The sequence below is a fragment of the Ammospiza nelsoni genome, chromosome 5, assembly GCF_027579445.1.
Source record: "Ammospiza nelsoni isolate bAmmNel1 chromosome 5, bAmmNel1.pri, whole genome shotgun sequence".
In the NCBI taxonomy this organism is placed as follows: domain Eukaryota; kingdom Metazoa; phylum Chordata; class Aves; order Passeriformes; family Passerellidae; genus Ammospiza; species Ammospiza nelsoni.
In genome coordinates, this window is record NC_080637.1 from 74,170,971 (window position 1) to 74,184,935 (window position 13,965).

The 13,965-nt window shown below is 43.7% G+C and overlaps 1 protein-coding gene across 1 annotated transcript in view; it reads left to right on the forward strand.

The window, feature by feature from the left end:
* SOX5 (SRY-box transcription factor 5) overlaps nucleotides 1-13,965 on the forward strand; it is a 275,778-nt gene that overhangs the window by 233,005 nt on the left and 28,808 nt on the right. The window contains exon 10 of the mRNA XM_059473027.1: nucleotides 9,433-9,610. Coding sequence (XP_059329010.1) covers nucleotides 9,433-9,610 — 178 coding nt within the window. The remainder of the gene's footprint in view (nucleotides 1-9,432; nucleotides 9,611-13,965) is intronic.

Sequence of the window (13,965 nt, forward strand, 5' to 3'; positions counted from 1 at the left end):
GCCTTAAACTGCCTCCAGTTTCTGCAGCTGCTGGTTGGATTTCATCTTGCTGCTAAAAGTAGATGAAACATAAAGATATCCAGCAGGATGGAGTGTAAATTCATTCTGATTTTAGTGATCTGGGATGTTTTCAATGGCATGCAAGCATTAAAGACAGATGAGCTTTTTATTGATAGCTTTCCTTAGACAAGCTATTAGTTGGAAAAACAAATTTTCAAGCAGGTCATGGCTATGGTTGCAAAACACATTTTGCCATTTTTGTGGCACTTGTGTGTATCTGTACACAAATGCAGTGTACATTATCCTTGCACTGCACATTCCTAGGCTGTACTTGCTGCCTCTCCTAGTGAGAAATCTGCCTAGGCTGCATGGAGATACCCAGAGTCACAGAACACACAGGTGTTTTTGGAGAAGGAATTTCTGTGCCCCATGCCAGTTGTCCAAGCTGTTTGAAATCTCTTTTTTTTCAAGGTCTTTGGACTTGTTTCTTCTAAAGTTTTCAACAGCTGGGGGGTTTTTGTTTTGGTTTTTTTGGGGTTTTTTTTTGAGGGGTGGGGGAGGATTTGTTTTGATTTGTCTTTTTTCCCCCCTGAATCTCAGCAACTGTGAGCATCCCTGCCTCTCCTGCCCGACCACAGCAGGACGAGGGGTCTGTTGCTAATTTGTTTTGATATGGTTCTCTTTGGTGTGTATTCTTTTTGAAATTAATTCCTTTTGCAGGTGTGGGGTTAGAGGTGGTGGTGTGCTCCCAGCGAAGGTGTCATCCACCACAGAGAGGAGGTGGGAGGCTTTGATCACTGTGGCTTCTGTTTTCTTGTTGTTCATTTAAAATGTACCAGTTTGTAGTGCTGTTTGGCTTTGCAGGTCCTTGTTTTATTTCCTTCCAAGTCTTCCCCATCCTTGCAGGTTTGTTGTTTTTATTGGTGCTCGTTCTGCCTAGCGTTTATGGGGATTATTCCTTGCAAGGTGGTGACTCCAGGTTCAGTTTAGGCAGCAGCAGAATCCAGTCCAATGTCTATTTCCGTTTTTAAACAGCCTTGTTATGGGTGGGAGAGGGCATTAATAAGGGCACAACTCCACACGTTCAGAATTATGCAGCAAGGATTTAAAAAAGCAAAATGAACTGGGGCACAGACCACTACAGTTTCTACCCAGCACAGCTTCAGGAATAGATAACCACAGATCAAGCCGTCTGACCTCTGTCTGCTGTTCTTGGAGCTTGTTTTGAAGCAGCTGGACATTTCAGGAGGTTCAGTGCAGTATCAGAGGAGCTCCCAAAGGCTGCTCTGAGGAAGAGTGGCTCTGCTCTTCCTCCTGACTCAGCTGTTTGCTCACTGTGTGAGGTTAGACAGATCACTCAGCCACTTTGTGCCTTATTCTTCCCAGCTGGAAAATAAGGCAAAAGCTGTCACAGTAATTGTGAGCTCTAATTAATTAATATTTCCTGTGGTATACTGGAGAAGTGATTTTTTTCTTTCCCCTCCTGTGCTTTAATGGTGCCATGTATTTCAGTGGGGGCAGTTTGGGAGAAGCAGTCTTCATAGGAAGAATCCTTTCCCTTCCTTTGCCCCACAATTTTGTGATCCTCTCTAATGATTTTTACTGCATGTGAAGTGATTTTCATGGTGAAAATTGTGAAAGATCAGTTGTCACCTTCCCCTACAGATTTGCAGTGTCTGCATCAGTCCCTGCTGACCTGTGCCTAAATCACTCCTCCTGCTTAGTCCCTGACCTGAGCACTTCATGAACAAATAACATTATACATAATAACATTATTATAATTATTAATGTTATTAATAAATTACATTATTTATAATAGCATTCTAAATAAACAGGTGGAGCAGTGCTGTGAGAAATTCAGCTGAACAATAGATGCAAAAAGCCAACAGCAGGGCCCAGGTTTGGCATGAAGCACAGGCAAGGGGAATCCCAAGTGAAGAATAATGTTTCTACCCTGGTTCCTGTTTTATCCTTACTCAACATGGACCCTTCTCATTTCAGGACCAGCTTGGCAAGGTTTGCTCAGCTTCACTGAGGCTTTTCTGTATATGAGGCTGCTGAGCTGAATTTTCACTCACTCAGAGATGCAGAATGGGAAGGAGGTTTTTCACCATGAGGTGCAAGGCTAAAAGCTCTTTGTTCCTGCAGTTTATTTCCATGCTGTACTGAAAATGCTCTTCCTGGGTCCTCTCAGCAAGGTGGTGAGCAGTCAAACAGAACAGCAAATGCCCAATTAGAAGAGTAATGGTGATAGGACTAACTAATTTACTTCTGCGTGGATGAAACAAATGCTGAAATTTGGGTCTGCATTGGGACAAGCATCCATAACTCATCTGGTTTCCCTAGAGGTCGGTGGGACTGCAAACGCATGTTCAAGGAAAATGAGCCTGGAAATCTCCTCCTGGCTGCTTTCCTCAAGCACATTGTGCTATTTGTCTGTGGGGATTGCCAGCAGAGTTCACAAGGATGCTTGGGCATTCTGACAGTCCAGAGCCAGCCAGGAGCTGCAGTGTGCTTTGGAGGATTTGTCTCTGCAGATCTGTGAAACCAAACAAGTGAATTTTCAGCAAACACGTAGCAGGCTGTTCATTGTGCTCAGCTGCCTGTCCTGCTGCGTTCTCTTGGCCAGGCAGCCACAGCACCCCAGAGAGCAAGGTCCCAGTGCAGGGTTCCCTGGAGACCTTGAAGGAGCTGGGTCTGTGTGCAGAGGTGTGAGCAGATGCTGCACAAGGGGAAATCCTTTGTCCCAGGACATCCCTGCACTGAGACTTTGGAGAGCAGTGCTGCAGTTCTCTCCCTGGACATGCTTTTAGCTGGAACATCCCACTCTTCATGGCTGGGCAGCAGCAGGACTGGAGTGATCCCAGAGTTTTGTGGTTTCTGTCGGTTACTCCAGCCTCTGTGCTCTGTGCCTGACAGGACAGGTGCTGCAGAGTGAGTGCTGCCCAGTGAGTGCTGTGTGTCACACACAGAGGTGTGGGCTGGAGGGAAGGAGTCTGCCATCTGTGAACGGCTCACTCTGCATGCTCCCCTCCTGTCCTTCCTGTGTCTCTTGGGGAGTTCTGCATCCAGCTTTGGGGAACAGCACTGCTAAACACAAACCAGCCAGCAGCCCTCTGGTTTTACTGTGACATTGTGCAGAGCAGGCAAAACCACAGCTTGGGCTCTGCAGGGCAGCACTTTATGGTGTCTGACTTCTTTCCTGGCAACTCCACTTCCTGCAGAGAAAAAGGAGAGGGGAGGGTGCTCGGGATCTGTCTGGGAGGAACAAGTGCCAGGATATCCTCACTGAGTCCCTGGTGCTGCAGAAGAACGCTGGGGGAGAACTCCTCTCTGTCCCAGGTGCTACAGAGCAGATTCCCTTGCTGTGCTCCTGCACCACTTCTCTCCATGAACAAGGGTGGAGGCTGTGCAGCAATCCTCCCAGTGTGTAAACTGGGGAGTAATTTATTCATTGAGTGGTTCCCTATATGCAGAGCGGAGAACAGAAGGAGTATTTGTCACAAGTGTAGGGCTGCTCAGTTCCCCCTTTGTTTTGAGTCCCATGAATGAGTATTAGGGCAGTGTCAGTGAAGTACCAACTTGGGTTGGATAACATGCCCCGGATCCAGAAAGTACAAAAAAAAATCTGTTCTGGGTATAGAAAAAAATCTGTTGTTCCTCATACCTGCCCTCGTCCTTCTCTTCAGTGCCTTTTCCTTTCTAACCAGAGTCTGGTTCTACTTTTGCTGCTAAAACTTGTGTGCAAGCCTATGATGAAGGGACTTCTCTGAACCTGAAGAATAATTCTGCTGTGTTTATTCCAGTATCATAACGAAGATACCTGGTTTTGTGTCTCGTATGTGTTTTTCTACCTAGTTAGAGAAATTTTCCACCTTTGCAGGAAGGGACACATTATTCTTAATCAAAACTTGAGAATGTGGCAGGAGGAGGTACAGCTGCAGATGAGCATTATCTAATTCACCCATCCTGTCATGTGAACATCCCTGCTTAATTTAATACAATTATTTCATCAGTGAGGATAATATCAGCAGCATGATTCATTTATACACCATGGTTCACAACTGCCTTTACCTCTTGGCTCCTTATTATCACTGCTGATAGTTGCACCACGAGTGGCTCCAGGAGCAGGGGAGGTGAAGGAAGCTGCTGTGCCTTTGTGTGAGTGTGTGGACAGCTGTATTCCTGAGGGACACTGATCCCTGAGGGTTTTCTTTGCATCTCTGCTGTGGTATCTCAGTTCCTTGTTTTGGTTAGGCATTTTTGGATAAGCAGGAGCCTGGATAAGCCACTGAGTGGCTGCATTGTTCAGTGGGCAACAATAGCATCGTTGTCTTCTGCCCCAGACATGCCAGCGAGTGCTCCATATTTTGCATTTCTATTGAAATTAAGATCTCCAGGAAGCAGAACACGGGTGGGGGAATGAGCCTTTGTTTCTGTTGAGGTGGCAGAGGCAATCTTGCAGGCTTCCCCTCGCTGGCTTCTTATTCCTAACTCATTTGGCTGCAATTTGTACTGCCAAGGTCATTGAAACAGGCAGCAAGACGCGGTGAATGTGTTCCCAGAGGTCATGAAAAGCCTCTTTAGCAGAGCAGGCTGGGCTGTGCTGAAGCCAGGTCATTTAAGCACATTTGTACTGCCAGTCAGATGATACCCAGAGCAGCGGATGGTTTTGTAATAAACCCTGCAACCTGGGCCTGCAGCATGTGCCACAGTGGGATCCAGCACTCGGCTTTAAAGGACAGTGCAGTAATTCAGTATTTTAATAGTGCGCTGCCCTTAAAATGTGTGAACAGGAGTGAGATTATCAAACCCTAGTGAATTGTCTGGGTTCCTCACCACCAGCCCCATCCCCACCCCCCTTTTCATTCTCTAGACTGCTTCATTCATGTGGGATATCAGCCTTTTATTCAGCTCCTGGTGTTGAAATAGTGCCATTTTTAATAAATGGTTTAGAGGGTTTCTCCAAATCAGATTTTATCCCCTTCTTTTCCCATATCTATTCTCTGTGGAGATGAATTAACCTTTTATCCTAGGAGGAAGTAAATAGAGACAGCATGATGGCAAGATTAGCAAAGACATCATTTCAGCCAGATACTCCAAGGCTGCTGACTGGGAGTCAGAGTTCCTGGGTCTGTCTGGAGCTCTGCTGCTGTCCCTGCCTGGCTGTGGCCAAATCCCTTCCTTCTCCCCCTCTTTCACTTTTCCTGCCACGTTAATGAGCACTCTGTGTTAACCTATAGCATTTTACCTTTCAAAGGACCAAGCAAGCCTTTAAAAGCAGTGTGATCCCCACTCAGCCTGCCAGCAGCATTTCTGTGTGTGTGGCATGTCAGGCTCTTGAACTGGAGATTTTCTCTGTCTGAAGTTTGAAGTGTGACAGCTCAGAGTTAAACTAATCCAGGTTGAGTGAAGCTACAAAATACAGCTCTTGAATATTTTACTTACCCCCAAATTCTGGTGTACGTGGAGGGCTCTTTCTTTCCTCAAATACCTAGATACAACCTGGGAAAAAACTGGAGGAAATCAAGGATATAAAGTTCCTGAATTCAAGTTTTGGTTAGTGAGTCTCCCAGTCCTGGGAAGCAAATCAGTTCTCCCTAAAGCAGCAGCTGCTGTGACCCAGCTGTGATGCAGGGGATGGGAATCTTTTTGCCAGTGCTTTGCTTTCTGTGGGTACATTTTATTGTTATTTCTGTGGGTACATTCTATTAGCCCCTCTTCCTGTGTTTTTGCTTATGCTTTTTTCTCTACATTTATTTTGTGCCTGTGTGTATTTTGTTTCATAAGACAAATGTGCTACTTTTAAAGAGGCATTTCATAACCTTTAATCAAGATCATATTTTATTTTCATCACATTTGTGTTTATATTATTACAAGCCTTTTGGGTCTTAATGTCTTTTAGTCTCAGCATTAATGTTTTGGCTGATATATAAATAAATGTTTGACTTTAACTCTTTAAGAAATCCTGGCTTGGGAAAAAACCTTACCTTATCAACGTCATCTTAGAATAGCTGCATTTCAAAAAAAGGCAGGGACCAATCAATGCTTTCTCTAATAAAAATTGAGTGCAGGGAGTAATTCTAGATTCTGTGATCCACTGCATAAAATCAAATCTCCTGGCTGCTGAAAGATACCATCTACCTGAAGGGAAGATGCTACATCTGGGCTTTATCTTTTATGTCTCTTACTTGCCCGAGCAGTCTGGCATAATTGGGAAAACTCTGCTAATCTGTAATGTGGCAGAATGTTAGTTGGGAGATTTTATGGGTAAAAAATGAAGGTGGGCTAGCATCTAGTTCTTATTGGGGTTACACAGGCTCAGATCAGTAATGAAGATAGCACAGTTCTTGGTTTAAGCTGGAAGAGGAGAGGACTCTGAATTGATGGCTGCAGAAAGGGAAAAGAGTAACTTGTTTCACTGACTGAAGATCCTAACAGTCATCTTCACACTAAGCACAATTGTATGTTATTACTTGTCCTCCAGATATTTTTTAGAGTCCTTTGGAATAAATCAGTGTAGTTGCACTATTGTAAAGGAAATGACTGAAGTTATTACCAAATCCTGATGCAACGCAGGATTTTTAATGCATTTGACTTCCAGCGAGGATTTGAGAATGCTCTTGGAAATAACAGAAGTAAAAATGTTATGAAGACCAAACAGTGAAGTAGTATCATTTTGTAAATATATATAATAGCTGAAAATTGTTTACTTATCCTCCTTTATGAGAAGCAAGCTTCTGTGACCTCCGATTAATTTACCATTAGCCTGAGCACACAATGAAAGTGAATGAAGGGGCAATTTGGAATGACATTTATCAGCTCTGGAGCTGTCGGCTTCTATTATTTCCACAAGGCCTTATATTTGTTGGCTTCAGAGAAGGCTGTGCTGACTTGAATGAAGAGGAACATTCTTACTCCCAGGAATAGTTGCAGCACAAACAGTCTCATTGCTTGATGCCTACAATGGGGAAAAACCAGTGGCATTAAATGAGAGCAGAGCCACCCTTGAGCAGTGGACTTGGACAGGACCTTGCCTTCACACCAGGTTAAAAAAAGGGAACAGAAGAGCTGAGAGAAGGGAGAGGAAGCAAGAGGAGGGAAGGACATAAGTTTTATAGGGATAGGATGGCTGAGGGACTGAGGATGAGGCTGAAAAGCCTTTTGCAATGGGATGTGGGTTGGGACCCACGCTGCCTGTGCCGTGGTGAGAGACATCCCCACCAGGACTCGCTGCTGCTGCTGCTGAGCTGCTGCTGCTGTGTCTCATTTCTCGGGGCAGAGAGCGCCTGGCACCTTTCTGCTCCACATCTGACACAGAGCAGCCCCTTCTGCTGGGGCTTCCAGCGGAGGTCAAGAATCCAACATGCATGCAAACCAAACCCGCTTGGGCTGAGCTGAAACAGCTCTGTGGGCAGGTTTGCTTTGCTGCTCAGGCTGAGTTCCAGATAAATACCTGGCTTGGCTGTTCAGGCATCCTTGTCTGGCACGAGGTTGCTGTCCTTGGTTGCTTTGTTGGCTCATTTGTACTCCAAACTTTAATGCAACTAACTCAGTACCAATTACACAACACTATAGTTGGAATGCTGTGAGACTTCTTTATTTTTTAATTGAAATCAGGGGAGCAGCAAAGCAAGTCCCCTTCCATTTGGCTGGTATTTTATTTTATTCTAATTGTATCTTTATCTGTTGTATTCTACTACAATGGATTTGTATTTCTGTAAAGTAACAAATCCCTTCTAAAAATGTCGAATACCAGTTTTACTGGTGACATTTTGAACCCTGCAGCCTAAATCTCCTGGGAGATCAGCAGAACTCTGCCATCTAGGTACCTAATTCACTTCTGGGAGTGTAGTATGTAGGCTCCTAAGGCAATTCTATGCACTGATTTTTCCCATTTATTTTATGCACAAGTTGCCTCCAGGATGGCTTCAGCATCACTTTAAGGATGACAGCTTTGTCCACTATGCCTCTGATAACGTTTATCTGCTATGACTGCCACAAAACTGTAGAAATATAACCAAATGTAGAAATATAATCACATACAACAAAGGTGCTTTGCTCAGAGGCAATGGAAAAATTGCATGACAGAGCTTTGCAGAATTTATCTTTATGTTTGGAGACATCTCCATCGTAGTTCCATGAGCAATAGCAGCTGTAAAATTCCTTCTTTCCTGTGTGGAAAAGAATCACTTTACATGATAGTTACAGAGATTCAGTGGTAACAGTAAAACACTCAAACACCAAAAATAAACCCCACAAAAACCAAAAGCTGAGTCTGATCTCACTTAGTTTTGCATTGTTGTAAGTAAGTCAGGAACAATTCTGTAAAACTAGATGTAGTTACAATTTGGGGAGGCCAGAATCAGTTTCCTCAGTGCCTAGAGCTGGAGCCCAGCTGTCCATGAAGCACTCCTTGTAGCTAAAAGATGACTTCCCTGAGTCACAGTGTCAGACAATGCCAAGCTATTATGTGATGATTTGATCTAATATCACATCTATTAGTTCTGCTTATTTAAAAGTCAGTTAAAATCACTTATAAAATGTTCACCCTGTAGAAAATCCTTTTCTCCCTTCTCTGTTTGGTTTTTTTTTCTTTTTCTTATTGTATTTTACTTTGGTTGAACAAAAACACATTACTTGGCATTTTAATGTTTTTTATAACACCGTCTGTCACTCTTGTCTGTAATCAAGCCAGGTTTAGGAATAATTCCATTACCCTGCAAAAAATGTCACCCAATTTTTCCATTTTCACATAATAATAATCATTGTTGAAATCTAGAAGTTCAGCTTTGCGACAGATAAAAACATCTGGAGTTCTGTGTGCACAATTACCCAGGTTACTGTGTCAAGTTTTGTTAAGGTGGAAGAGAAGTATTCATTTCCTATGGTGTTTTTGTACTTGGGATTCTAAGTCTGGGAAGTTCAGGGGAAAATACCAGTTAAAACAAAAGAAAAACCAAAGAGAAGACACACCAAAAAAAAAAAAAAAAAAAAAGAACCAAAAAAAAAAACCCAACCAAACTGAACCCCCATTCACTTGTTTGCCCAGTTTGGCCAGTGTTGGTTGAGTGTTAAGTGAAGATGGTCTTCAGTTTTTACTTCATTAATGAATATAAGATTGAAAATAAAGTACAACTGTGAAATTGCCTTTTATTTTCACGACAGAAGCGAATGTCTCGTTGATGGGAATAATTTCTTCAGAGACAGAGTGGATGATGTTCTCTGACCATGTCACACTAATTTTCCAGTTTATCAGTCACTGCAGTTCCAAGCTGGAGTGACAAGCTGGTATCACATCTGATCTTCCTGTGTGTGATAGCAGCTCTCAGGTTTGGGTCCATGGGAGCTGCAGCAGCCCCTGCCTTGGCTGGGCAGAGCTGTGCCAGCAGCACTTGGGTGATAACATCTCTGTCTCCTCTGCCTCCACAGGATGAAGTGGCCCAGCCTCTGAACCTCTCAGCCAAACCCAAGACATCTGATGGCAAATCTCCCACGTCCCCCACCTCTCCTCACATGCCAGCTCTGAGAATAAACAGTGGGGCCAGCTCACTAAAGTCCTCGGTGCCAGCAGCACTAGCCAGTCCTTCGGCCAGAGCCAACACAATAGGTGAGCTCAGCCCTGCGTGTCCCACTGAGTGCCCTGCGTGTGTCCCGCTGTGTCCTGTGTGTCCCCCCAGCCCCGTGTGTCCCCGTCAGAACAAGGGTAGCTCCTGCTGAGAGGGGTTTTTGTCAGCCCTGCCCACAGCTGCCCAGGGTGCCCATGATGCTCCAGCTGGTTGGTGTGGGTGCAGAAACTCAAGAGACTTTCCTTTCAGGAGGGGTTTCTTAGCTTTCACAGACTAACAAAACAAAGGTCTGTGCTATTTCAGATGCTGCTTTGACTTCTGATGAATGCTGGTTTTTAATGGCACACATTAATGCAGCATTTATCCACAGTGACCTGCTGATGGTGGGCACTGGAGACCCTTGATATTGTACCCTGTCATCTAATAGTGATGCATGAGCTTTCAGAAACATCTCTTAAAGTTAAAAGTCTACATCTTTCCAAAATTACAGGTTTGATTCTCAGTCCGTCCAAATCCTGGATGCAATATTATTTCACCTTGGTGTAATAAGCAAAACAATCACCAGGTTCACTCAAGAAAACCCCAGATTTGTTGTTCTATGTTGCAAAGAAAGTCTTGACTGGTTGTTTCTAACATCGTTCCAGAAAATAGTGATAGTTCCTCCTCCTGCCAAAATGATGTCTTTGCCTAAGGACCATCTAAATAGTAACAGTCTTACAGGGGGAGATTTCATAAATCTGATGTGTTACAGGGACTGTCCTCTGTGTGTAAGGAAAATGTGCACTCACCCCGTTCCTGATCCTTCCAAATGAAATGGTGTATTCCATGCAGGGATTGAGTATAACCTGGATCAAGGTTCCATTATGTAAACCAAGCTCTGCTTTGGGAAATGAGTGAGGCAGATGTACTACTTCTGCTGTCTCCTAGAGCATCTCCTGCCTGGCCACGTTCAGGGGTAGCACAGAAAATCCCAAAAGAAGCCCTAGGTCAAACCTGTCAGAAGCTGTGTCTGTGATACAGCAGTGCTGTGCAGCAGTGTTTATTTGGTATGACACGTTGCAGTCATATAAATATTTTTTAAATATCACATTACTAATTGTTAATGTCTGTATTGTTATTAACCCTACAGTCTTTGACTGTGTTGCACAGTAATGTATTTTTTATTCAATTTGCTTGACCCTGCTGCTCTCCATGCACAATGCATTGAATTTAATTTTTTTCACATTAGATTTTTGTCCTTAAGCAGAGGGAACATTGTATTTCCATGGGAAGTAAATCATCTGACTCACATTGCAGTGGCAAGACACCTCTTGTTCTCCCCTCTCCAATCCTCTTTCCCTGCACACCTGCTATTTTCCATAGGTTTGAGACCCCTGCAATTTGCTTCTTCTAACAAGGTGCAGATTTTGAAATGCTGTACCTTTAATGAGTGATAATGTAATTGGATAAAAGCTGTGGGGATGAACAGAGCTTTAAAGGTCACTCTTGTAAGAAGAATTAATGTGTTATACCATTAATAAACCATGGAAAACTGTGGAGCAAAAGATAACATATTTAAGTTATTGTTAATGACACAGAGTTCACTGCTGTATATCTCTCTGCTACAAATATAGAAAGTGACTTTTTGAGGTTGCAGAGCAGTATCACTGTGCATGCTGTGTGTGTAAGATAAGCTGTCTTTAGCTGGTGCTGGATGGACACTGCTAGCAAAGGTTTATCCTTGATGGAGGACTGCAAGAAGGAAAAGCTCCTGAACTCTCTGCTGGGTCAGACCCAGCCCAGTCACAGCAAGCAGCGCTCGTGGCCATGGTGAAACTCTGGTGAGCTCGGGTGAAATCCCATGTCACCCTCCAGCTGGAGCACACCAGGAGAAACTTGGGAGCGTTTTCAGCAAAGCTCCCAAGGTCCCTGACGTGGCAGAGAAGCTGGATCCCTTTCTCATGCTGAGGGGTAAATCCCCAACAAAGAGCCCTGGGAAGCACCCAGCCCCTTGTCAGACACCTCCGGCTCTGCAGTGATGGAGCTGTCACTGTGACCATGCTCACAGGGTCCCAGGAGGAGGGAAGAGACATGGAGGATCTGACTCCATGTTTCAGAAGGCTGATTTATTATTTTATTATATATATTACATTAAAACTATACTAAAAGAATAGAAGAAAGGATTTCATCAGAAGGCCAGCTAAGAATAGAAAAGGAAGGAATGATAACAAAGGTTGTGGCTCAGCTCTCTGTCTGAGCCAGCTGAGTGTGACTGGCCATTAATTAGAAACAACCACATCAGACCAATCCCAGATGCACCTGTTGCATCCCACAGCAGCAGATAACCATTGTTTGCATTTTGTTCCTGAGGCCTCTGAGCTTCTCAGGAGGAAGAATCCTAAAGAAAGGATTTTTCATAAAAGATGTCTGAGACGTGTCAGCACGAGGCACAGGCTGTCTGTCCTGGGTGTGCACAGCCCTCCTTGCTGCATGCAGCTGGGCTGTCTCTGCTCAGCACCCCTAACTGCAAATTATGTCCCTTTGTACCACCCCTAGCTGCAAATTAGACTTTCTCTGTGCTCAGGCCCCTTGGCTCCCCTGGCAAGGAGAAATGCAGTGTATTGCTCAGCTTTCAGTGGGGACACGAGCCCAGAGCCTCAGGGATTATCAGCAGGGCTGCACTCAGGCATTGCAGCTCCTCAGCCCTTTCCTTAGCCATCCCCACAGCACAGAAATGGTGCTACAGACTGAGCAGTCACAAATGTCATGGCTCCATGGATGACTTTAAATCCAAGCTTTTCTTTTTGGGAGCAGGCATATGTCCGTGTACTAAAAACAGAAACAGCTTCTCCCTGCTCTTTGCCATTATCTGCAACATCTCTGTGCTAGTTTGGCAATCCTTGGAACTAAGTTCATTTTATGTAATGCAGTTCCCCTCTCTGTCAATAATTCACCACCTACCCTAAACAACAATAATTTACATTCAACTCGCTTCTATATTAATCATTTCCCTGCACACCAGCATCTTGGCAGCTACTGAAAAACATAAGGAGAGCTTGCTTTTATTCACTGTCATGTGCCAAACTGTCTCAAAGATAGCAGTATTCAGGAAAAGCCAAATAGTCTGGAGAAGGGCATGAATTCCAGCTCCTAGGCAAACTTGGCTCTGTTACAGACTGAAAGTATTATACCTAGACAACAGCAAAAGCAGCACTAATACTGCTGTTTGTTTGTTTATGTGCTTCCTTTTTTAATTTATTCTGACTACATGCAAGGTTGATCAGATGCAAAGGTTAACAGATGCAAAGTGGAGAAGAAACCAGGCAAGTTGGTAAAATGGAGATTTAAAAAAAAAAAAAAAAGAAAAATCAGCTATATTCTTCCTTATGGTCGAAAAACTGGAATTACAGGAATTCCATTGGCTGGGAATTACTGAACTGGGTCATTTGATAAAAGCAATGTGGATCAAGTTATTTCACACAAAACTCTCAGGGTTCCTGGGGTTTTAGCCAAAGTTAGCTGTTAGTACAATTAGCAACAGTCAAACTGCACAGGAACTTTTCTCTCTAGCTGCTGTTCTCCAAGGAAGATGGGAGTATCAGTCCCACTCTATCCACAGTCAAGAAAAACCAACAATAAAAGCCCAGACCAAGCTAAAATCCTGACAGCAGCACAGCACTGAACTAATCTGACATCAGCTCCTTCCCCAGAAATGTTCCAAGCAAGCAGCAAGACAATGTCCTGCGTTTTTGGCAATCAGCAGATCAGATAGAAGAGTCTAGCAATACAACAGGGATGTGTAATCTGACATGATTAGACAAGGCTCTTTAGGAACAGAACATTCATAATTGAGACAAAGAAAGAGTATTAATAACACTTTCCTAACACGGCAGTTAGCCATTTTATATTTCCTTTCTTTAATCTTAGTGTTTTTCAACAAATCATGGGATTTAATAGCGTGTTTTGGCAGATTAGAGGATTTATGGCCCAGATGTTTTTTGTTCTAAAAATGGATTAGGGTGTAAAGTTTGCTGGAATCCATGGAACATGTTGAGGCAAGCCGGTCATTTTGTGTGTGATTAGTGCCTGCCTTCTGTCTCACAGTCCCTCCATCTGTCACAATTCACCAATGGATCTGGTTAGATTTAGCCTCATGTCACAAACAGAAGTCCCTTTTCTGGGCAATTTCATATTACAGATTCATTTTATGCCATTTTTATGCCCTAGTTAAAAGACAGAAAGAAGTGTGTGTGTGAGTGTGTGCGTGCACACGTGTGGGGATGTGCAGGGGGAGAGGGAGGTTGATAGATATTAGCCTCTACTTTAATATCTGAGAAATAGACTGGGGCTTGGAGTTTCCCATCCGTATTCTACCCTACAAATCACATGCAGATCATAATAAGTATAATCTACGGTA